Below are 27,146 nucleotides of genomic sequence, written 5' to 3' on the forward strand. Positions count from 1 at the left end.
TAGTCGGGCTTCGACCCGCAAGTGGGATTTTTCTGGGGGTGACTCACGGAGGGCGCAGGGTGGGCCGTTCCGGCGTGTTTCAGCGTGTTTCAGATGCCTCCGCACAGTTCCTCCGCTGGCTCTCCCGGCCTTTGCCGTGTGGGCCGCCAATATTGTTCCCACAGCCGGGCCTGGGTACCCCCAGGAGTCCTTCTCCGTGTCGGCCCCAAAACCTCGAACCCGCTGCCGCTTATTTGTCGATGTAGGATCGTTGTTGAAAGATTTATTCGTCCTTTGTTGCTCTCAGAAATGCAGTCAATACTCTGGTATCACAGCTCACAGCTCTCAGGATCGCGCCGTTTCCTGACACGGGCGCTCCATACCCGTCGCCATTTTTCTCTCTCTATATTCCAATATTTTAAACACCCATTTGCAGACAGAATACTGCAGGATAGAAATATTATGTGGCACTCACAGTATTCTTTTAAAATTTGACAACAGAATAGAATTAAGAGTTTTGTTATTAGATTTAGAAAGTCTCTTCTCCAACTTCAATAATCAATCAGAATGAGGTGAAAAGAGGCGATTTTCCAAGCAATTCAAACAAAGAAAACCATTTGTCTTGCATTATTAATTGAATAATTATGTTGAAAGCAAGTCTTGTTCTCCAACTTGATCATCAGGGTCATTGCTCCTGTACTTGTAGTTGAGCTCCAAAAATGTAACCAGTCGGTGTTTCCCAATCAAAAAAATCAGTGAGAATGATTATGAAATGTCCAGAATGAAATGAATTAATTGTATAAGAAATCACCAGACAGGAAATTTATTGAGAGTATTTATTTTGATGCTTTAAAGAGTTCAACTCTAAGTGATTACTCATTTTAAATTGGAAAAACCTATGGAAGTATGTTTTTCTGGTAATGTAGAATAGTCAGAAAACTCCAGAGAAAAGCATTGTGATCAGTTCATAGGAAGCAATTAATTAATAGATTTACCACATATACTTAGTTTATCAATTTCCATAGCAAAGTTATTCCAGAATGGTCAACTAGATACAATGAGACTGTCATTAATCGTATAAGTCTATGAGTCATTCATCTCACTGTGAGTGCAGGGCAGGGGATGTGGCAGTCACAAGAACTCTCAGAAGAAACAGCAAAGTCACTTGGTGATATGGAAGTTGTTTTCATCTCTGGCTCCTTTCATTGAAACTGAAGCTCATACAAACCTGTACTCAGAGAATGTAAAAATAATACAAGGCATTCACTTGTCAACGATCACCAAAATTCAAACATCTTATCCAGTTTTACAATTTCTTGCTCTGTGATTTTCTGTTTTTGTTTTTCAGTTTCTTGATTTTAGCTATTTATCTTAATTTTCCCAACTCACTTGATAAAAGATTATGCTTGGACTTGCTTCTTGGTTTTAAACTTCAAGGTCTCCAGACTCATGTTTTGCCTCTGGCCTTTGAAATGACCCCCAAGTTTCATCACGAAGACACCCTTCCTACAAACTCCCACATTAATAGACAAGAATTATGCAGTGATCTCCTCCTGAACTACAAAGGACTAGAGCACCGAAGGACATCCATTCCCATAAAGCAGAATTCCTCAACCTTGGCACTACTGACACTTTGGACCACATAATTCTTATAATGGAGGCTATCCTGTTCATGGTAGGATATTTAGCAACATTAAACTCACTACTCAATAGATGTCAATAACACTTTCCCAGATTGTGACAACCAAAAATATCTCCAGACATTGCCATATATAACCTGGGTGGGGGGGGGGGGGGCAAAATCACCAGTTCTCGAGCAAAACTGCTACAAAGGCATAACAGTGTCAGAACAGTAAGGTGCGTTAATCTACTGAATATAATCTTGTACAATTACAATATGTAGGCAATGTTGTACGTGCTGTAAGAAACATAAAGAAGAGTAAGGCACAATTTCTGTCCTTATGCAACTTGCAATATAGCATGGAAAATTAACACAAATAAGTAGGACACAGAACAGAAAAACATGAGAATTAATGATGTCTCAATATGTATTCAGAGAAAGAAAAACAAGAATTTCATTGGAAAAATCAAAAGGGTGCTTGAAGAATGTGACATTTAGGTAGGTCTTGAAGGAAGGGCGGGATTCCAACAGGCAAAGATGGGAAGTTAAGGTCTTAGAAGAAGAAGAAAAGAGAACATTGGAAAACACTCTTAGGAAAGAGTGTGAATGGCTTTGAACTGCAGAGGTTTGGAACATTATGTAGTTCATTACGAGAAGCATTTCATTTGACTTCACTTTATTTTTGATAAGAGGAAATGACATGATGAGATGATTACATAGTTTCGTTACCCCTGTTCTCTTACTTTTTATTTAACTCTTTTTCTCCATCCCCACCAGAGATTGTGGAAGGAGAAATGAGGAGTTTAGGAGGAATCTAGCAAATGATCCACAGCACTGTTGTTGGATAAAAGTTAGTGAATAGTATTCACAGAGCTTGCTATCACAAAATAATTTTTATTATTTATATATTTATTATTTGTTACTATGCAAATAAAATGGCTTAAGAAATTGTCTTTTGGGAAAAAAATGATTTCAAGCAATTGGCAGAAAGAATGTTTACGTTGCTGTTGTTGAAGTTTGGGTGAGAGATTAGCACCCAAATTTTAATGATACAGAAACTAACAATCAATATAAATAAGAAGAGCAAAGGAAATAATCTAAAATCACCTCTGTTTATGACATTGATTCTTAACCTTTGGGGGCTTATGTTTCATTTGAGTAGTGAAATAGTGAAAACAGTAGTTTCTCCCCAGAAGTATACATAAACAGGCAGTATTTCATAAAATTTGGCATAAAACTTCAGAGTGTTCCTGACCTTCTGAAGTCTATCTATGGCCTTTCTAGGCATATATCCTCTGGTTTTAAAACTCTGACAAAAAAAAAAAAATATATAGGACACAAGACTTAGAGCATTACTTAAGAAACCTAAGAAGTACCAGAAGTCCCCAGAATACCACAGGGGGCAGTTTAAAAGCTGAAATCCGTGGGCTCTTTATAAATACCTGGAATCATTTTAACTGATATGTACTCAAAAAGGACTTAGTTATCATTTTCTATTAAAGTTCTAAAAGTTTAAATTATTTTTATTGAAAGGAAATTGACATATGTCTCAAAAGCAGCATGATAGAAAAATAGAAATATTCCTGAGCTAAAACTGAAAAAAACTTTAGGGCTTATTTTAAGCTGTTTAAACTTGGACTAGTAATTGAACATCTCTCAGCTTCAGTTTTATGCTTTTTTAAAAATAATAGAGTATTATGCTATATTATATTGGAGCCCTCTATATGTTCTAAAATTCTTATTAGTAAAGGGCCACAAAAAATGTTTACATTGTGTAATGATAAAACTTAAAAAATAAATAAATAAAAAATAAAAAATACAATTAAAAAAACCTAAGGAGTTAAGACAAATGAATGACTTTTAGAAATGAAAATAGTTGCTATTATTCCCAGAGTAACATATTTTTATGAAGTGATTCAAAGCTAGATGTGGCTGAATTGCTCAATGGCTGAATTTGCAAAAGTGGGTGATAATTAAGTCGTTATGTTCAACCCTTATTAAATATTAATGAATTCTCCATGCTTTTGAATTGGAAAGGTTTTCTACAGGAGAAGTTCTGACTGCACTGTCTGAATGATGAATCACCTCCCACTCTGAGGTGGTCTTCCCCAGATCCAAGCTGCTCATAGACACCACCAGGAAATTTAACTGTGTTGTATTTGGCTTTTAACTGAAAAAAACAGGAAAAAAAAAAAAAAAAAGGAACTTGCAATATTGATATCACCATGCTTTAGCCTGTAGGGACAAAAGATTTTCTCTGAGAAAAAGAGCTAGACATTAAACAAATAATACCCTCAGCCCAGGCTCTGGTCATCTGAATGCACTCACCATTTGTGTGGCTTTAAATCTGGTTGCACACATGCTAGGACCAAAGATCACAAATGCATCTGGGTGGCAGAAGCTGGTCAGTGTAGTCCCCTCCACCCTCTCTGCTGTTTGTTTTTGTAACACATGTTAGGCACCAAAGAGACAAACAAGGATAAAATGGCTTTCTCCTTTACCATCTGACTCTTTGCCAGAGATACAAAGCCCAACCAAAGCATCAGATCTCAATGTTCTGACGGCTGAGGAAGCCCAGTTTCTTGTTCTCTGTCCATCACCATTCTTCTTAACAAATATTTTCCACCAAGTTCAAAGAATTGTAGTCCAGTAAAATACAGAGTTATTTCTACATACCCCCTTCCCAATTACCAGTCATTAGTACTGAATTTGTGGGATAATACCTTCTGTGGCTTATGTCATAAGAATGTAGTCTGTTACAAAAGCTGTATATTCACAGTATTTTGAACTCCTGAAATTAAAAAAAAAAAATACAGAGAGTTCTTGGCATACAAATGAGTTCTCTTCTATGAATTAATTGCAAGTTCTTGTGTCTGGAGCTTAGAATACGTATCTCCTAGAAATAGCATTAAAAATAGTGGATAAGACCCCAGCTTAGAAAAAAGAAAGAACAAAATAAAGAAAAAGAGAAAAAGGGGGTGGGGGGAGGAAGGAAGGAAGAAAGACATAAATTAACATACAACACATAATATTATACATTTCTTCGCACGCAAGCATTTCTGTCTGTCCTGTAATGGAAGGTGAGAATCGCTTAGAAGCTGCGCCACGGTGTGGGAGGCAAGGACTGTCTCTTTCAGGCGTGTAAACAGTGGGGCTGATAGCGAGATGATGATGGCATCTGTCTCGTGGAGGGATACTGAATTGCTATGTCGCGGTATGACCACAGCTTCCATTTTAAGAGGCTGCAGGATGCCACAAGCTGAAGACAGTGTGGCCGCCCCAGCTGTGCACATTTCCAGAGCAATTGTAAATTGGGTGTTTTAAAATCAGAGATTGACAGGAAATAATTAAACCCCACTAAATAGTTTTGATTTAGAAGCATGTTTGGGACTTTGGAATCTATTAATATTTTAAATGGATTTAGTGAGCATGACCATGTATTACTAGACTAACAATTTCTTTTATTTAAATATTTATCTTCAAATTTTCAAACATTCAGAAAGAAGAGAGAATAGCAATAAATTTGCATATCTCCATCACCTCCATTCAAAAATCAAGATTTTGATTCATTTGTATCAGCTATCCTGTCTTTTTTTTCATTGCCAACTCATTTTGTAGCAAAACCTAGATTGCATGTCATGTATAGTTCAGTATACAACGTTAAAAAAGAATTGCGTTTTCTCACACAATGCCAAAGCCAGTATAATCCCGAATAAAAATGGTACATTTTTTTTTTTATCATTTAATACTCTATTTATAATCAATTTTCCCTCATCACTGATAAAATGTCTTTTATGTTTGGTTTGTTCAAATAAGTATCTAAACAAGGTCCACACATTACATTTGGTTGTTATGTATCTTAAATATCTTTTAATTTTAAGTAGTTCCATTTTTTAATATTTTTCCCATCCCATTGTCTTGTTTCCAAATGTATGTCAGTGTCGTGATGTTCATTGGTCATTTTTTTCCCTTAACCATCTTTTAACTCATTCCTTTACTCCTCATATATTCTGTAAATGGAAATTAACTCTGTTAATGAGTCATTTCTTAAAATATCATAACAATGTATTGATTTTGTCATTGGTGTAGGCTCTAACGGATCCATTTAGATTATGATTAAAGGAAAGTCAAACATTCTGTTGTCTGCCATGGTTGATAGAAGAATAAATAACATAACTGCAATGAAAAGTTTTCCCAAACTGCCCAATATCAATTATATAACATACCAAAGTCTTACATATGGCCTTCTGTACTTTTTTTTAATGCCACCTACCTGTCTCCTATTGTCCTTAGAATTTGCAGACTGTGGAATAGGGAATTCTTACCGAGAACTGTTGAGAAAGATCATTAGAGGGTTAGAGATCAGATTCCGAAGTGACTTGAATTGCAACAAAAGGCCCCTTTACATATCTGACTTTAAATTGTGCCTCTAAGATGGAATAGTAGATGGTCTGCCTACAAGTAAAAGACATTTAGGATTCTATTTAAACAAGCAGGATCACTCTAATGCAATAGGAAGTTGTTGCTACGTGGCTGATTATAGGGTAAAACCAACTCCAGAAAACTTACGTAATGCAGTGTTTTTATGCTCTGCTAACACAACTAATTAAAGCCATAGTCAAAAGGCAAAAAACATAAACAACATGAAACCTGAAAGAAGTGTGCCTTGGCAATACTGGTATGTAATATAAGAATGTTCATAATCCTCAGAACAGCATTATTATTTAGATGCTGCTAGTATTTCCATTTTAAAGATGAGGATACCAAGTTATAAAAAGCTTAAATTATTTCCCCACGATTACATAGTAATAAATGGAGAATCTGGAAACCGAACTGAGGCAGTCTACCTCTTAACCATACTATTATACTGCTTCTCAGAATAGAGTTGTGAGAATGCTGTCTTGATATGAGCTCCAGGTGGTATAGAAATCTCATCCCATTCTCTGATGTCAACCCTGAAACTTACTATATCTCTTAACTCATGTTGGTTTTTAATGCCAATATTTAAATATTATAGGCACGTCTAATGATAACTATATGTATAAATGTTCCTTTTGTTTTAAACAGGTCATCAATAACCTTGGCCCTTTGGAACTGATTCTTAATACTCCAAGCCATCATAGAGTTCATCATGGTGAGAAAGTTCTATTTCTTCTTTCTTTCCTTTATTTCTTTTAAATTTATATTATTATTTTGCCTTACTTCATTTTATCACAATTACCCAATATAGTCAGCATACATTGTACGAATAGGTATAGTTTCTTTTTTTGTACCTAGACAGGCCTCATCTCCAAAGCTGGACTGTGGTAGAGGTGGAGGCTTTCTCTAGCTGGCAATTTTATTTTATTTTTTTCCTTTTTATGTAGATATCAGGTCAGTTGTAGTGGGAAAATGAGTTAATCAGCTGAGGAGTTATACACATTTTATGGCTTGAAGGAGTCTGTCAAAGGCTACTTCCTTGACCTACTGCTGAGGGTCATTCCTATCCACAGTCAGAGAGTCCATAGTCTTAAAACTGTTGGGATTGGAGGAGAGCCTGATAAACAACACTTTACTTTTCTGCCCATGTTCTGTGAGTAAATTCAACATAAGTTACATTTGTCTGACAAGGAGCAAATCTCATGTGGCTAGTCCCTCAGGTTAAAGACACCAACTTAAAGAATAACAAAAATGTTTACATTTGTGCACCACAAGACCTATACAAGAATGTGCATATCAGTATTATTTGTGATAGAAGAAAAACAAACAAACAAAAATCCAGAAACAATGTAATTTAAATGTTTATCAGCAGTGGAAAAGGTTAATAAATTGTAGACAATTCATGTGATGGAGAATTACATAGCAATGAAAACGTCCAAACCATTGCTACATGCAATGGCATGAATAAATCTCACAACATAATGTTGAGAGAAGGAAGCCAGTGATAAAAGAATAAATACTACAGTTCTGTTTTTATTATAAGTTTTCAGGTTTCACAGCCAGTCCTGGAGCACAGCAGCCCTGTCTTCCCAAGGGGGGCAGGTCCCTTTCCCCATGGCAAGGAGCAGAGCAGGAGCGCAGCTCCATAGGAAGAGGAGAGGGGATCAGGCTGCACATGCTCAGTTTCCTCTGCAGACTCAGAACTTATCTCCACCCCCAGGGGATAACTAGTGAGGGGGTAGGGAGGCCAAAAGTCTTATACTCTTGCAGTTTTCTCCATATTGAAGGAAAAATAAGGAGTGGAGAAGAACAAGTCCATGTTTAAAAAGAAGAAAACAGTTGCTAGTTTCCTCTGTCTGACATCACCTTTCCACTCCTGTTGCTTTATCTCAAAATTTCTCAATCTCAGCTGTATTGACATTTTGAAAGCCATTCTTCTTTGTTATGGGGGCTGTTCGTGCATTGTAGGACGTAGCATCATCACTGGCCTCTACCCACTAGATGCAATTAGTACCCCCTCCCAGCTGTGACTCCAATAATGTCTCCAGACTTTGCCAAATGTCCCTTTAGGGGCAAAATACGGCCCTACCCAACAGAGACCCATTGTTTAGACCATGGATGAAAATGGGGTGTGCATCCACACGGCCAATCTCACTCTACTTTTGCACTGGGAGAAATTTCACCTTGTGTCTACACTTTCAAATATATATTTGTGTTCATGGAAGGTGTGTGAAGGAATGAGGACACATAAAGATAGTTGAGTTTGTCGGAGTAGTGGTTTGCTGGATTAATATTCTTTTTCTTTTTCTTTAGATTTACTATCACATTGATATGATGATAGTGTCTAGTATTTTAAAAATATATGAAAGAAATGATGCCCAGCTATTTATATTAAATTTAAATTGTAATTTGTATATTTTGGAGGAAGAAAAATAACATATATGCTATGAGTTAAAAAAGTAATTTTCTCTTATGTCTTTTTAAAAAAGAAAACAGTCTAATCTCACTCTAAGTAGAAATTTTCTTCCTGAAACAGGTGCAGACAAAGGGATAGAGGTATATCACATCAAAAATTAAAAATAAGAACACATATGTATATTATTTTCTTATTTCTTATTTACTTTTTTCTGTGCCATTTAAGTTTTCATTATTGCTCTTTAATAGCCCTGAAAAAATAATTATTAAGATTTATTTCAGTTTTTCCTTAAACTGAAATATTGTGAGAAAAAAATACATATAATTTCAAGGAAACCCTTGCTCTTTTTGGCAAAATTAACTGCAAAATAAATACAACAAAAATTCTATTACTAGAAAATAAAATTTGATGTTGTTAATAAGAAGACATTCCCAGGAAAATCATTCAGTTGCTTGAATCTTAATTTTATGAATGTGTTCTAAAAACAAGACAAAGAGATATTTTAAAAAGCATAAATTCACTTTTTTGAAAAACTTATTTTTAATATTTTCTCTCACAGGCAGAAACCGTTATTGCATAGACAAAAATTATGGTGGCGTTCTTATTATTTGGGATAAAATTTTTGGTAAGTAGAGTATGAATATATAAAAAAATTAAATTAGTTCCTTTATTCAGAAGAAGTAAAAAATCATACCCTTAATGTTTATTTCCAGGAACATTTGAAGCAGAGAATGAAAAAGTTGTGTATGGTCTAACACATCCCATTAATACATTTGAACCAATCAAGGTACAGGTAATGTAATCAGTTTTATTCTTTCCGAACTTATATTATTTCATAAATCTTAGAGTTAAGAGAAAAATCAGTTGTTAAAAGGAGAAAGTACACTAAACTACCTTGAAAAAACTGAAAAAATTTGGAAATGACTCTGGTACTCAAGCGAAAGTTTGAATCAAATTGAGCAAACTCCATTTAAAAACAACTCATTAAAAGTATTTTCAGATATGTCTACTACCTAGAATGAAAAGAAAAAAAGAAAAAAGTGGCTCTTTAGCAAACATATTCTTTCTCAGAATAGGCCTGAAATATATTCATGTATTCAGAAGGAGCAGTAGTAACATGTATAATTAAAGCTGATCCCACAGTAAGAAAAATATTTGCTTCAAGGCTGCATGACTGTGGTTAGAAATCCAACATGAGGCCTTTGCCCTACTCCTGGACCAAAGTGTCAGGAGCTATTATAGATTAGTCAGGTCTGCACATTACCTCACCTGCTAAGACTCACTGGACTGGACCAGTTTTCTGTTAGACATGTGGTATTGGTTGTTCACTGGCTTCAATGGTTGGCACTAGAGAAATGAGGAATGTCTGTGAAGCTCCGATCCATCAGCACCAGACCACCGCAAATACTCCTGGGGTGAGGGACTTGTAAATGAGAGAAAGACAAGAATGCTTGGAAAGCTGAAGATTTAGTCAATGACAGCTCTGTACAGGGGACTGGTCAGAGCATTCAGTAAATGACAAAATTACAGGTTCATGTTGGGTCTGCTTCTCAAGTTTTCACAGAGATTTGAAATAATGAAATAATTGACAAAATGCTGAGCTTCTAATGCTTTGAATTAACAGTTGAGGTCAGTCAAAAAATCCTCTTTCAAAAACTTAGATGAGCGATTATGAGGGTAAGATCAAGAGAATGGCTGTAGAAATGGAGAGGTAAGGGTGGATCCTAGACATATTTAGAAAGTGAAATATACAGAAATTGGTGATTAGTTGTAGGTATCAGGAAGACAAAAGGATAAATGGTTTCAGGTTTGGCAGCTGGGTATATGATGCTATTTCTCAGAATTATCCACCTGTTTCTTTAAATATAAAAGTAGCCTTTTAATCAGTATTATAAAAATTTTATTCTATGGAAATTAAAAAAACTACAAAATAATTTAAAAAAAAAAACTTCTATAATTTACTTCTTCAAAGTTGCCTTAATACCTGTACACATCCTGTTAGACCTTCTTTGTAAGATTAACACATTTTTATGAAATAGGAATTATATTTTTAAACTTTAAAAAAACCAATTTTTTTTGCACTTATCTATATATCATGTCAATAAAAATTCCTCCACATCATTTTAAAAAAACAATATTGAGCTTCTACTATGTGCAGGATACTTCTAACAGCTCAACACAAAATATTTAATGTAACCACTACTAAAACCTTATGAGATAGTGGCTTTTACTATTCCCATTTTCTGGTGGAGGAAACTGAGGTTCCTAAGGTTTAAATAATTCACCTAATGTCACACAGCTTGTCAGCTGCAAACTTAACTAAGTTGGGCTGTAGGTCAAGCACAAGACTTGCTCAACGCAATTCAACCTTTACTCTGTGCTGCCTCTTTACATATAAGGCCATCGCAAATTGCCTCTGCTTTTTAAGTGAAAAGGATTTTTATCTCCTCAAACACCAAAAGAGAAAAGTTAATTATCTTTATTCTTTCTTCTCAACTACATGGAAGCTCTTTCTCAGTCTCTTTCTTGGTTAGACTTTACTGAGAACATGGTATGTCTCTCAGGCGCATACTAACAAATATTTTTTGGATACTTTCTTAATAACCTTAATAGAATTAAAATCAATTTAGAATTAATACATTGAAGCCTACTTTTGCCTCATTTCATGTAAAGTTTATCTCCGTACTGTGGAGACTAAAAAATAAATAGACAACTTGGACTCTGTTCTCTAGGACAGAGCTTTTCAAAGTTAAAGTGAATGTGAATCATGGTAATAACTTACTAAAATACAAATTCTGTTCAGTAGGTCTGAGATCTGGTCCAAGATTCTATTTCTAACAAGCTCCTAGGTAATGCCAATGCTGTTGGCTATTAAGTAATTCTTTAAGTGGCAAGGCTTTGGGAGTGTACACTGTTGCTGAGGAAAAAGGGGTTCATATTTGAGAGAGAATATGAGAATGAATATTGTGTATGAAGAGAGCTGCACAAATAGTTGGATGATTAGGATTTGGAGAGGCACAATAATCAGACAGTCCTAGGTTCTATATTTATGAGCTGCTGCTGAATTTGTGTTAGGTTCAGTTCTCCAGGTCTCTACCCTCACAAGAACATTTCCTTTAGCTAAGTAATTGTCACAAGTGTTTCTAGTGTTTATTCTTCTACATGCTCATTTATATTGTCAGAAGTGCCAAATAAGCAAGTTTTAATCATCAGAAGTATATAGACCTACAAAGACATAGTACTTTTACTTGTATTCCTTTATATACAGCTAAATTTCGCATTGTCCCTCAGAAGCATCAAAAACAACTTAGGATGACTCAAATTAGACAGAGGCATTTATTTTTTTAATTTTCCTTATTATTAAGCATAGATCATTTTGATCTCATTTGGAGTCTCAGAGTTTCAGGACACTGTAAAACACATAGTGAGGAAAAACTTCTTGTTTTAAAATAGTACCATGTATTTCTCATGACTTGGGTCTAGAATGATAAAAATAAAATTACAGTTAGTTTTCAGAAAAACAAAACAGATAAATTCATTAATGTGTGTTGTAACTGCACATTAATTTTCCATATTATTATTAATGCAAAGCCTCAGGTTAAGTGTCCATCTAATATTTACCATTTCCTCAAAATCTCCATTGATTCTATGTTGTTCCTTATTTGCTTCAGATTCCTTATTGTAATGTCTCAAGCAATTTTTAAATTCATTTTTATAATCCCAGCAGTGAGACAGTGAAAGTACCAGCAAGACCACAAATTCTAATAAAGCCAAAGCTTTGTTCTCCATTAATTCAGTTCTCTAGTTATAGTAGAACACAGCTCTACAGTCTATAGCTAATGCCTTACCCTAGGAGTACTTTTAATTCTATGGTATATAATGATCACTTAGAGCTAATTATGTCAATAGCTAACATTTATTGAGCACTTACCATGCATGGAAATATGTTGAATTGTAATAAAAGTCAAATGTATGCTTCTTAAAGAATGTAGATTCCTGCTATGAGACTCAAGGCAAACTTTGGCCTCAGTCAGCAAAGTTTTCCATCTCTAATTACAGAATATGCACTATTTAATAGTCAGAAGTCTACTATAGGAAATGGCTTTAAACAATTTTGGTTACCATAATATGTTTGTCTATAACATAAAACAATAAATAGAGGTTTATTTTTTAAATATTTAAACTGATATGCAATCTTTGTATGTTGCCATGGTCAACCTTAATATCCAATTAGCAAGACTTTAAAAAAGGTACCATTAGATAAGGATCTTGAGTGCACAGGCTGTTAGTGATAGGAAGCAAAGCCTCATAACTTGTTTTTTAGTACTTTGCTGATTTTCTAAATAATTGCCCTATTTTTTAAATTTCAATATTATGATTTTGTTGAATTTCAGAAATATTGACAAAACACACTTAAATGTACACGGAATGCATAGAATGAATTAAAATATGAAATGCAATTACGTAGTAAGCTACATTAGTCTAATCATGTATAACATATAAAGAAAATATGTAAATTACACTGAACAATAAAATATATGATTTGTTGTATTTGATCATCACTATTATATTTGTTGTATGTTAAATAAGCTATATTTTGATTCCTTCTAGCTCCACCATTTATTTTCCATATGGGCTACATTCTGGGCCACGCCTGGATGCTTCAATAAGTTTTCTGTCATATTTAAAGGACCAGGATGGAGTCCAGGTAAACCAAGACTTGGATTAAGTGAAGAAATTCCAGAGGTAAACAGAGTTGATGGAGTTGGAGATGATGAAGATTAATCTCATACTGCAGGTCTACAGCCAATCTGTATAAATGCCGTCTTCATGCAAATCTGTAAAAAGATAATCTCTTAGATGCAGCCCTGTGGTTCATAATTTAATGAGTAGACACTACCTAGAGCCCCATGAGAAGGGTGCCTTCTCGCAGGTGGACACTGCCTCTTACCAGGGAGCAGTTTGTGGAGCAGAGCAATAGAGGCTGGTTTTCAGATTCACTCAAACCCACAGCCAAGAGCCTTTGTGCAGGGCATAAATTCACAAATACCTGCGGCTCAGACACAGAATCCAAGAACACCAGAGTGAGACGAAACCTTAGGAATGATTCAGTCTAATCTTAATTTCACTCATGAAAAACTGAAGTCTCCAGAACAGGTCTAAAGTCACATGGAGATAATATGGTTACCGGGTCAGACCATAACTGTATTCATTCTATAGTAGAGTAGAGGTAGTAGATGTATTAAATACAGAAATCACATTAAAAACCAAAAGTAAGAAATGTAGAGATTTAAAACACTGGAAACCAAATGAAAAATTCAGTTTCATTCTTGAATTCCTGTTTTAGAGAAGAAAAAGGGCTTTTTTGTCAATCATTTAGAATAGGTGTTATGATTCCTTATCAAATAAATGTCATGAATGATACAGGAATGTACAGGAATAATAGAAAAAGTAAACTACTGTTAATTTCAAAGATAATACTATGAATAATACTATTTTAGTCTATGATATTTCAAGGAAACAAAATGATATGTTTTATTTGAATATGGTTCTTTTACAAAAATCCTGATCTAAATACAGATGTTTGTCTCATCCAGTTACCAAAGCTGTTGTGATTAAATTTCCAGATACACAATTAGTTCTAATAATTTGCTTTTTTCAGCTCCAAAAAGACTAGTTAACTATTATTATTATTTTTCCATTTATTATTATTATTTTTTATTTTTCATTTATTTCCAATTTTTATTTTTCTTTTTTTTAAGAAATAATTTGAAGTGAATATTTTCAAGTTATATGGGTATTGAAGTCTGCATTATAAAAATGAAAGTGTTTTCCCATTTCTGGGAAACTTAGTAGTTTAGGAAAGTATTTTCAATAAAATAATATTTACTTTTGAGGCATCACTACCTACACTACACAGAATCACCTGAATTTTTTTTATTTTGCTTTGCTGTCATATATGATTACGAGCATATTTTCAGGTGGGGAAAATCCAACCTGTTAATTTTGGCTATCTTTATCATTAACACATATTGCTGAATCAATTCTTACATTGCTCTTCAAAGCAAACTCAATCACAACCATAATGTTTCTAAAATGAGAAACAAGTCTCGTAATTCATAGACCTTTTTCTATCCAAAGAAATGAGTAGTAGAGTCTATTTAAAAAGTAAATAAAAAAATAAAGATTCTTTTCGTTTTACTTATCTCTTTATTTATCATGAATTTCAATAAGAGGAATAAGCCCTGGGACAATACAAAGAAAAGGCTTCTTTCTTGTCTTCCTAGGTCACGGGGAAAGAAGTTCCCTTCTCATCCTCCGCATCTCAACTGCTAAAGACATATTCAGTTGTACAGTTTGCACTGATGCTAGCATTTTATGAAGACACCTTTGCAGATTCAGCTGTAAGTGACACCCATTTTAAATAGAGTGTGAGAAAATTGTCACTCTTCACAAATGAAAATAAGCTCCCCATTTTATGATCATGCCCTATTCTTTTCTGTGATTGTCAGCTTTAATTTTGGCAACACTTCTCATTTAAACAAGTAAATTAATTCTTCTGTATTACTATATGTAAATAAATCAATTATATCCAAAGTATTTCTGTATAGACTGCCCATCAAATAGCATGCTATTAATTGAAGTGAGAAATAATAAATTATTTGCCGTAAATACATTTCACAACGGTTATGATAGAAATACTTCAGAAGTAAGAATTAAATGTGTTTGGTACAGTACACTTTCCATCACTTTCAACATATCTACCTTCATTTAGAGAATACCCCAGTAGAATGATTTTATAGAGTTTTCAATGTAGAGTTTACTTCCTTTATTCTGCACTTTCTGAAACATTCAGAATATTCTATTGCTCTGATGCAAACATGAGCAGTGAATCATGGTTTAGTTCAAGAATTTCCACCTTGGGAGTAATTTTTTGGCCACAAAATAATACCCATAATGCATACATTTTGGACAGAACAAAAATAGCATAAGGTATGTAGAAATGTGCTATAAAGTGCCAAAAAGATAAAAATAGCTATTTTTAAAAATACTTGCTTTGTTTTATAGATTTATTTATATTATATTCTTCATGTAAAGATTTATAATTATTCAAAAAGGTACATGAAAAATAGTAAAGTAACTAAATTAGAAGTAGGTGAAATAGAAAATAGAATCACGGGTGAATAAAAATTACAGTTTTGGTAGCTTGTTATCAAGAAAACATACACCTCATGAAATAACCTCACTGACTTGGGAATGTTAAAGGTTACACAGTAACTGTATGAATAATTGTTATACTTTAAAAAAACATAGGAGGTTTCTACTTCCAGCAATATTGTAGTTTAGATATGCCTATTTTTTAAGGTGTACAGGACACCTAAAATTGCTGGATTTTACACAAAAAAACCTTAAAATGCACAAAAGAGCTGGCAAAAAACTGAAGGATACCTAAGAGGCTAAAAATATTGAGAAAATATGAAGCCAATAAGGAAACTGACTACTTATTCTGATAGCTGCCTGTCCTAGGACCTCTGACAATTCCTGATGGTCAGCATTGCAAGGGACCAGAGACAAAGCTAAGAGCCTGCATGGGTGGGAAGTCAGATAAAGAACCTCAGAAAAAACAACCAAAACCAAAAAAACAAAAACACTCTCTGTGAAAGGAAGGAGAAATAAGAAGAAAATAAAAACATGGAGAGGAAACTTGCTTATCTTGTACTTAGCTTTAAGGAGGCAGAAAAAAAAAAAGGTCTACCTTGAGTACTTTTTTTTTGACATTTTTTTATTGAAGCATAATTGATTATACATATTTGTGGATGCAGATTTGAATATCAATACCTTTGTACAATATGTGGTGATCAAATCATGATAATTAATATGCTCATGTTTACAAAACGTAATCAATCTTTGTGACACTTAACCAATTTCTCACTAACCCACCTCCCCCTCCTTCTTTCCTACATCTAATAACACAGTTCTCTCCTCTCTCTCTCTCTCTCTCTTTTTTTTTTTTTTTTTTTTGAAAGTTCCACATATTATTGTAATTGCTGTTTCTTTCTTTATTCTTATTTATCTATCTGTCTATCAGTATTTCTCTTTCTGTGCCTGGTGTATTTCACTTAATATAATTTTCTCTAAGTTCATCCATGTTGCTGCTCATGGCAGAATTTCATTATTTTATGGACCCATTGCATTCCATTGAACATTCCATTCCTTATCCAGACATCTGTTGATGGATAATTAGGTTGATTCCAACTCTTGGCTACTGTAAATAAGCTGCGATAAACATGGGAGTTCAGGGATCCCTTTGACATGATAATTTCCCTTCCTGTGAGGACATACCCAGCAGTAGGATTGCCAGATCATGTGGTAGTTCTATCTGCAGTCGTTTGAGGAACCTCCATACTGTTTTCCATAATGGCTGCACTAATTTACAGTCCCACCAACATTGTGGAAGTGTTCCCCTTTCTCCACATCCTCACCAGCATTTGTTACTCTATCTTTTTGATAATAGCCAGTTTAACTGGCATGAGATGATAGTTCAATGTGGTTTTGATTTGCACTTCCCTGATGCTTAGTGATATTGAGCATTTTTTCATGTGTCTGTTGGCCATTTGTATATCTTCCTTTGAGAAATGACTATTTAGCTCCTTTGCCCAGTTTTTAATTGGGTTACTTGTTTTCTTACTATTAAGTTGAGTTCTTTGTATATTCTGGATATTAATCCCTTTGTTGCATGCCTAGTTTGCATATATTTTCTCCCATTCTATAGGTTGTCTTTTTGCTCTGTTTATTGTTTCCTTTGCTGTGTAGAAGCTTTTTAGTTTGAGATAATACCATTTGTTGTTTTTTTTTTTCTTTTGTTGCCTATGCTTTTGTGGTCTTATTCATAAAGTCTTTGACCAGTCCTACATACTGAAGTGTTTCCCATATGTTTTCTTCAAGAAGTTTTATAGTTTCACATCTTCTATTTAAATCTTTAATCCATTTTGAGTTGATTTTGGTATGTGGCCAGAGGTACAGATCTGGTTTCATTCTTCTGTATATGGATGTCCAGTTTTCCCAGCACCACTTATTGAAGAGGCAGTCTTTTTCCCATTGTATGTTCTTGGTGCCTTTGTTGAAGATCAGTTGGCTTTAAGTATGTGGGACATGATCCTATATATACAAAAACTAAAGATTCTACAAAAAAAGCTTAGAGTTGATAAACAATTTCAGTAAAATTGCAGGATACAAAATCAACACTGAACAATCAGTAACATTTTTGTACTTCAACAACAAACTTGCAGAAAAAGAAATCAAGAAAGCAAGCCCATTTATGGTAGTCACTCAAAAACAAACAAACAAACAAACAAACCAAAAACCTAGGAATCAGTTTAATCAAGGAGACAAAAGATATCTACAATGAGAACTACAAATCACTGCTGAAAGAAATTAAAGAGGACACAAAAAGATAAAAAGACATTCCATGCTCTTGAATTGGAAGAATTAACATTGTGAAAATGTCCATACTATCTAAAGCAAATCTATAGGTTCAATGCAATCCCCATCAAAATATCAATAATATTCCCCACGGAAATAGTAAAAACAATCCCAACATTCATATGGAGCAACAAAATATCCAGAATAGCAGCCCATGTAATCCTGAGCAAAAATAAATAAAGCCAGAGGCATAACATTACCTGACTTCAAGTTATACTGCAAAGATATAGTAACCAAAACAGCATGGTACTGGCATAAAAACAGACACATGGACCAATGGAACAGAATATGGAACCCAGAAATCAATCTGAATATTTTTAGCTACAAGCTAGCCCTCACACAGATGTGGATCTGGAATATATATTAACCATGATCTTGATAAATCTAAGTGAAAAATATAATTTAAAGTGGTCTCACATTAGATCTCAGGTGCCTATAAGAAGCATATTCAAATCATTCCTAGGGCAAACTCCATCAGTCTGAGCCTTAGAGTATTCCAACAGATAACATCCCAAGGATTATAAACTCATAATTAAAAAATAACAAAAACATACTAGGAGAAAGTCACCATGATGAAGCATCAGCAGAAAGATCAAACAGAATCAAACCCTCAGAGTAGGTATTGGAAATCAATGTAATTAAAATATGAATAAAGTAAACTTAAAATGTTTGAAGAAATAGATGATAAAATTAAGAAGAAATTAAAAAATTATAAAAATACCAAAAAAAAGAAAAAGAATCATATTATGAAGCACAGTTTGAAAACAAACTTCTAGAAAACAAAATATGATATCTGGCATAGAGAAGTCAATGACTTAAATAGCAGTTTAAAAACAGTGAAGAGAAAAATCAATGCACTAAAAGATAGATTCAAAAAATTATTGAGAGAAGAGGATTAAAATGGTGGCACAGACGGTACCCAGCATCACACTTTCCCATAGTCAACCAATTTACAACTATTAAAAGCAACGACAGCCAAGCTGGGGCTGCTAGAGCTCAGGGGAAGAGGAGGAGAGACCTACAGAGTGCATGAAGACAGGAAAAGCCACAATGAGAGAAAATGAAAGAAAGGACCACTTGTACCATTTCGAGCCCCAATCACTTCAAGACTGGCCCTGCTGAGCACATGAAGCAAGAGCTGGCCACAGATGTGCCCTTTGTATGAAGCTGCTTGGAGGTTGCAGGGTAGAAGAGGGCCTTGGTGGCCCCCAGCCAGCAAGACTACTAACAGGGTTCCCAAGGACCCACATGGGAGTAAGGGGCCACTGACAACTGAAAAAAGGAGCCACTCAGAGGCTGGTGAGTCATTGCAAGGGAACAGCACATGGTCTGCCCCATGGGAAGGGATTGGAGTACAGGGAGTGGGGGAGACTGACCCACCAGGGGGACACTGGGTCACAGCATGGACAGCCGATCTGCGCCCCCCAATCAGCACAGGAACACTCAGTGGAGACTGGTCAGGAATATAGAACTGCAGGGGTACAGTTTCCTGAAAAGATTCAGGCCTAAACCAGAGTTTCCATTCAACCCAGGTGTACCAGACCTTGCAAGACCTGGAAGTGCGTATAAGATCAACAATTAAAACCTGAGCTGCACAAAAGGCCTTCCCCAGGGAATCAGCAGCAAAGCAGCATTTAGCTCAACCACAGGGTTCAAGTTCTGGTTCCCACAGGAACTTCTCCCATTTCAGAAGTAAACAAAAGACAACAAATTAGTTCCAGTGCAGAGTTTAGGTGGTGAGAACAGCAAATAATCCAACACAGATTTGAAAGAAAAACAAAAGCCCCACAGATCAGAGACAAAGTTCTGCTTTTAACCAGTAAAGGTCTCATATCACCAAAGAACACCTATAAAACCTAGAAGGACAGGAAGAGCCCCTGGGCTCCCAAGCCAGGCAGGGGTTCTGAGAGCCTCAGCTACATTCCCCCAACGTCTGTATCCAACACAGTGAAGACTACCAGGCCACAGAGCCAGAGCACCCTGGGTTCTTGAGCCGGGGTGGTGGAGGGCCGAGGTCCTCAGCCATGCTCCTCCGAAGTCCGCATCTAGCCCAGTCAGAAGCCCCCCAGGATCCCCTGCCAGAATGATGGGAGTGCCACAGGCCTCGACCATGCCTTTCCCTCCCTCCTTTCTCCTCCTCCAACCCTATCCCTCTCCCCTTTCCACTCTCTCCCTCCCCCTCAACTGCTCCACAACATCTTAGAATGTAAAATGATAATAATAGTAATAAATAAATAAATAAAATTTTAAAAGTTATTCATTATGCAGTGGTAAAAGATGATAGATTAAAACAGTAGTGAAATGTCAGAGAATCATCTTCAGATATGAAGAATACTGCAATAAAAATCTAAAAAGAAAGCTGCAAGAATCCAGACAAAATGTTAATGAATACAAATAGAATTAGCAATCAGTGAATTTATGCAAGAATAAATTACCTTCTACAAAGAACAAGGAGTGTTGTTGATAGACATCAGTCTGTCTATTAAAAAAAAAACCCATGAGTAATAGAAATTAAAAAATAATGTGTGCTGAAAATTGATCTATTTTAGGGTTATTATTAATAATTTCAATATATAAATTCTGTAGAGTTATTTTAAGCAATTAGTCACCAGTATAATAATCTCATTATAATAATTCCACTATAACAATTCCATATACTACATATGCTTTATATACTGAATTATAAGAAAGAAGTCTACTTACAATAGGTTACTGAGCATGTCAGGCAGAACTTTTTGATTGCGACAGAAATTCAACCCACAGTGAATTTATTGACTCACATAACTGAAAAGTTTAGGACTATTGCTTCTTCATACAGTGCTGGATTCAACACATCAAGCAATTTTATCAAGAATCTTCTCTCCTACTTGCTTTTCACAGTTCAGATTCTGTCATGGTCTGAGAGGAGAAACAAGACGGCTTTGAAAGAAAAATTGAGGTGATAGAGCATAGAAAAAGGTAAATAGAATCAAGTATGCAAATATTAGATTTACATAAATCCTTCTTACTTTTGAATATATGATTTGAACTTGTTTTCAAAAAATATTTGAAAACATTTAATCACTTATAAAATGCATAGTGACATATAAACCTGCCTACAGCATACCATTTTACTTAAGGTATCTATGGTATGAGCATCCATCGGATGTTTTATGCTCGAACAAACAGAATATTCAATTAAATGTGTCTTGAATATAAATGGAAATTTAGAGGCAAGTGTTTTCAGGATTGATTAGTTCAGCAGTTCAAACATGTAGAGCTTCCGAAAAGTCTTCTCTATAATTCTCTGGCTTTTGTCATTATAAGATAATTGCTGCAACTCCAGGCATCCTGTTCTCACTCTCTGCCAAAGACAGCAAGTTAAATTCTTATAAGGGATCTTTTTAATGGGGGGAGGAATTTCTTCCCAACAAATTTCCTTTCACTTTTCATCATCAAGACTAATGTATATTCCCACACTGAACCAATAACTAACACCAGGTCATGAATTAACCACGAGTGAATTATACTAAGCATAATTCATGTCCTTAGGATAGAGTGCTCACTTTTCCCCTGAGCATTATTCATTTAGACCTGGGCAAAATCAGCACTGTATTAGTGAAAAATAAGTTGGAGATATTTTCTGATTGGGCAACCAATAGTGTTTAGCTATAGTGTGTCCTGCTAAATAAAATATGTTTACAGAAAGTTGTTACAGAGATTGCTGCATAATATATTGAAGAAAGCCATTTGCAATTTTTAGCATCATTTAAAGACCTTAATGATTGGTGTCGTCCATATGAATTTCTGTTTTTGCATTCAAAGTTAGTATTCCTCCTTATAGTGACCCCAATTTTGAAAGATAAATTCGCATGTGCTCTTTGCCCAAATACAGTTAAAAAAATAAAGAAAAATGTGCAGGAAAACACGTAATACATTTTTCAAATTGTAACAGAAAGCAATAATTTATATTCTAGTTTCTATTTTGTGAAGTGAAAATAGAAACTAGGATACAACGTGACCAGAAATATCTTGAAAATATAATGGTTGAATATATACTTGCTTATTGTTTATTCACTCTTATATGTTCTATAGCTAATGATTAAGCCAATTCCATATTGTACTAGTTTGTTTGCCTTTAGCTCCCAAAAGGACAAAAATTGAACACAAAATTTTCGGTCAGGGGCAAAGCTTTCATACTAGCAGCATTAACCACATCACTCTTAACCATGTAGACAGATGTAGACATCGAACTACCAAAGTGGTTGCTTAACCTAAGACATGATCATCTCTTCAAACATTTAATTAACCAATCACTGGTTGCTTTGTTTAATACGTTATCTTAATGTTTTTGCCCAAATATGACTAAAATGTATATACATTAATAGACTTTAGATAGTTGAACGAGGCCAAAAGAAAAGCTACTTCTCAATCTCCAACTCTTGATATACTGACCAATGTTGAGTACAGTTTGCATTATTGATTTTTTTTAGTTGTACTAAACAAAATCCCTAGATAAATTATACTAATCTGTAGAAACAACAGTGGAAATTTACCCATTTTAATCTATTAGAGCCTCCATTTTTGATTTTGAAATAGAAGTCCTTAACATTAAGTTCACTAAGAGATTTGAATGTCTGCACATGTGTGATTGTTTCCTTGATAACAGGAACCATGTTTATTAAAAGATGTGACTTATAGCATGGTTTATGCAAGGTTTTTCTACTGTCATAAAAAACTATATGAGAAACTCATGTATATATATTGACAAAGAGAAATGTCAAGTGTTGAAACCCTTTTCAAATTGAAATTAGAGTTGGAGACAGCTTCATTCCTGACACAAATTAATTTTGAAAGGTATGTTTGCTTGTTTCCCACATATGTTTTTCTTTGCTAAAAACATGCTGTGTGACTAGGAGGAAAGTTTGCTTATTTGCAAAATTTTACAGTGCCTTTTTAGTCTCCAGGATGTCCAAAAGCATACGAAGATGTTAAAATCCAACAGCAATATTTTTTCCCAGATTCACTGTAGCCAATAATCACACAGAAAAGTTGTGGCTGACTTGTAATTGGGGACCCTGCTGTGGTCCCACACCCTTTTCCGTTTATTCATATACTAGAATAGATAAATACTTACTTGTTTTATGTGTGCAATTCTGCATAAACAACTTTGGGAGTCAAAAAAGCAATTTGATGGCCACCATAAAGGTGTAAAAGGCACATTCCTTTCTTACTGAAACTTGCAAACTATACATTTAAATATATAGTGTTTAGTTTAATGCTATGACTCACAGACATTTTTGATGATTTTGGTTTAGTAATGGTTGGGATATCAATTCCTCAACTGCCAGGGTCCACTTCATGGGGTGATATCATGAATACATGTTTGAAATAAAAATATGGATTACACTAGCATGTTCTCCAAACTAAAATTGAAAAGGCAATGTTATCCTTTAAATAATAGATACACACAAAACAGTTTGAATATTTAATAAGGTCTTATAATAGAATGTGCAATAACGTTACAACAGATATGTTTTAACACAGACTGATGATATATTTCAAGTTAACAAGGCATCTGAGAGTATCCCATATAAATTTGGAAACAGATTTTTACAGTTTTAAATTTCCCTGGATGCCATGCTCTGTAAAACATTATGGGCACTACAATTTTGTAACTAAAATTTTCATGTTGACATTTTTTAATAAAGCCTCTGAAAAAATCAATATATTTAGTTCTACTCTCATAACTGAAAGTGTTACTTGTGCAAAATAGATCTTGCTTAGGTACTATATGACACCTCTCAAATCAACATCCAGTGTATAAGGTTTACTTTCAGCCTAGTTCTTTGGGATTTCATTTAATTTCCTAAAGTTTTTAGGTGATAACTAAGGTCGTGTGGAAAAAGAAAAAAAAAAAGAGGATGAAATCTGAGCCAAAATGAGCATCAATTATTACCTAAAGGCATGAGATGAATGTAATAAATGTATGGTAAAGGAAAGATATTAGCAAAAGTCTCCTTCTAATAAGCGTAGAGTCCAGCAATGTAGAAAACTGATCGTTGTGCATCCTAATGAGAAATATGACTTTTACACACTACATTGAAATATGACTAGGCAGGCTGTCACCGCTCCCCTGGGGCCCTGCTGGGGTCCCAAGGCATGGAGCTGGGAGAAACCAAACCCAGCTGTAGCCAGGTAAAGAGCACACCAAAAACACCATTTCATGCAAGTAGCCCATCACAGCTACCACAATTGTCATTGCTGCCACAAAAGTGGCCAGTCTCCTACAGCAGCAGTCACAGCCACCATGCAGATGGCATGCCAGACTCTCACCTGCATTGACACAAGGAGAGGCACCAGCAGAAACCAAATAATAATAATAATAATAACAAAAATAACAACAAAAAAAGAGAACCTCTCTCTCCACAAAACACATTCCAGAGTAACAGAAGAAGTATCTGATTTACGATAAGAGTGGGGGACTTGGCCACACCTGTCTCAGTACTGGACAGATCATCTAGGCCACAAACCAACAGAGGAACAGTTGATCCATCAGATGGAGAGAACAGATCTATGGTTATTAGAAGGGAGAAGGGGAGGGGAAAGAAGGAGGAGAAAGGGGGAGGTAGAAGGGCACTGGGAAGGAAAAGGGGGAAGGGAAAGGAGGGAGGGGAAGGGGGAAGGGGAGAAATTGGACAAGGGGCATAAAGAATAAGTATGATTTGTAACAAGAAACTTGCTAATAAAAAATAAATTTAAAAAAAGAAAAGTGATCATTGTGCATCTTAACAAAAAATGTTGGAACTTTTGCACACTACATTGAAATATAATAATAAAGTGGGGAAGGGCCAGCCTGTGGCTCACTCGGGAGAGTGTGGTGCTGATAACACCAAGGCCACGGGTTTGGATCCCATATAGGGATGTCCGGTTAGCTCACTTGGGAGAGTGTGGTGCTGACAACACCAAGTCAAGGGTTGAGATCCCTTTATCGGTCATCTTTTAAAAAAATAAATAAATAATAAAGTGGGAAGTTGTTCATTTAAAACTGTCATATGCATCAAATAATAAAATATTAACTTTGAAATTAAATGTGTCTTTACACCATTGGTACTGTCCCCAGATTTGGTTAGTATCGGGCAGCTCCTTTAGTAGTTACAGTATAGTAAACACAATCAACCACAAACTGCTTATAATTTGAATTATGACATCATTTTAATTTGATTTATTAAATACATGTAAAAAATTAAACATTTTAGTTCAACTTTGGAAACTCAAAGTCTAAATGCACAATTCTTTGGAGTCACATTTCCTTATTAAAAGTAATCCACATGAAAAAGAAGTCTGTCTATTTGAAACTGTCTTTTAATATCTTTTTATTTTGTATTTTGGGAAGTAATTGAAAGGAATATAGTTTGTATTTCTACTTGTTTCTCACTGAAAAAATAAAAGTTTCCTATTGAAAGTACAGAGAAATTTGGTATAGTGATTTTAATGAGATCTTGAGGCAAATGTGAATTATTTAGAATGGCTTCACTGACCTCCCCGATAGTCTTAGTGAGCATTCAAGAAAGATAATATGTCAATATGGGAATCTTCCAGAAACTGTTGTAGAATTTTACAGCAGTTCATTGCTGAGGATGATCAGTCTTGAACTAAATATTAATGCACAACCCTTACAATGTTCTCTGCCCAATTCCCAGGGTACCATGGGTTTTCTAGCCTGATGATAGCACCATATATGCACTGGGCATTGTAAAGTCTAATCCTTTTCTGGCATCAGTTTATTCACATGCACGAGCTGATATACTGAAGACTTGATGGGTGCCCTCCGCAGATTCATAGAGTTCTCTCTGTGCAACTCTCTCCTCTTTTGTATTTGGTCTTCCATACAATAGCCTCCTCAGTTTCTCCTAAGTCCTAGCTCCATCTCCTTAATTCAGGGAGTCCACAAGGCTCCTCTGGTTTCTATCTGTGCTTCAGCCTAGAACTCTCAAGGCAGTAATTTGGGGCGATAGAGATCATGTTATTTTTATCCTGTTTCTCTGAGATCACTGTCATTTGTTACCTGGTGTCCAACATTTTGAAAACAATGGCTTCAGATGCATTTTTATTGTTTATTTTTTTCAGGTGGGAGGGCAAAACTGTCACTTTTTTTTTTTTTTGTCAGGTGCACATTGATCTTTTTAGTGGAATAGAGTCATAGTTGAAAATATAACTAATATATCTAATATTTCAACATTTACTTGAAGTTCTAAAATAGGATCTTTGGCTTTTATTTCTTACAAATTTTTGTAGAGACCAACTAACTCCATGGCAATTCAATGTTTCTGAATCATGTATTCATTGTATTTTTTAGCTGGTATAGTTTCATCTTTGATATATTTATTGTGTTTGCTTCTTTGAAATTCTAGAAAATGTTCATTCTAATCATGTTCCTTTTAGTATGCTTCAATAGTAGACACCTAGGGACTTCTGAATATTTAGAGGGAAAAGAAAAGATAGTCAATATTGACAATTTTCTTAAAGTGCAGTCTTATTTCAAGACAGATTTTTGAGACCTGCATAGAATTATAAGTTGTATCATGGTGTTGTGTGTTTATTGATTATTTAAGGAACATTGTATACAACATGTAATCTGGAGTTTTTGTGTAGTTGTCTCCTCTGGAGTAGTTTTTCTCATCTATTTAAAGAATTATTGCAGGAAAGTAGTGTTCTTCAGGCATGCACAGAGCTACAACTCTTGACCATGATTACCACACTGGAAAACCTATGTAAATAAGGCTTACCAAACAGCTTGGGATTTAAAAGAGAATTTTAAAGAAGGAAAAATAATTCCTAGCTTCATGAAGCTTTTTATAATACGACTTTCCTTGTATGCTTTTCATGATAAGGACTGATAATACACTCAAAGGTTAATTTAGAATAATTCCATTTTAGCACTTGAGGGCAGAGATATTTTAGGTGAAAGGTACACCAGCAGTGGATGGTATGAAATGGGAGTAAACCCAATGAAAAATAAAAACTTTCCGATTATAAAAAAAACTAACAAGCTATATGTGATTTCTCATATTGTTGAAAACACAGGAGACTAGTATTTACAGTGGTCAAAGCCTATAAATTCTATCCTCCCCCCCAACCTTTTGCTCTAGTGTAGCTGACCTATGGTCCTATCCACAGGGATAAAGATGGTATGAATTCAAGGGCAGGGATTTTGTCCTTCTTGCTCACTCTCTCAAACTCGTATTT

The 27,146-nt window shown here is 34.9% G+C and overlaps 1 protein-coding gene across 2 annotated transcripts in view; it reads left to right on the forward strand.

Annotated features, from left to right (window-relative positions):
• Positions 1–27,146, forward strand: part of AGMO (alkylglycerol monooxygenase) — a 340,101-nt gene that overhangs the window by 156,726 nt on the left and 156,229 nt on the right. For both annotated transcript variants that reach the window (XM_008576908.1, XM_008576915.1), the window contains exons 6-10: positions 6,668–6,734; positions 8,995–9,060; positions 9,149–9,228; positions 13,047–13,181; positions 14,723–14,839. In XM_008576908.1, coding sequence (XP_008575130.1) covers positions 6,668–6,734; positions 8,995–9,060; positions 9,149–9,228; positions 13,047–13,181; positions 14,723–14,839 — 465 coding nt within the window. The remainder of the gene's footprint in view (positions 1–6,667; positions 6,735–8,994; positions 9,061–9,148; positions 9,229–13,046; positions 13,182–14,722; positions 14,840–27,146) is intronic.

The sequence above is a fragment of the Galeopterus variegatus genome, unplaced genomic scaffold, assembly GCF_000696425.1.
Source record: "Galeopterus variegatus unplaced genomic scaffold, G_variegatus-3.0.2 Scaffold64, whole genome shotgun sequence".
In the NCBI taxonomy this organism is placed as follows: Eukaryota; Metazoa; Chordata; class Mammalia; order Dermoptera; family Cynocephalidae; genus Galeopterus; species Galeopterus variegatus.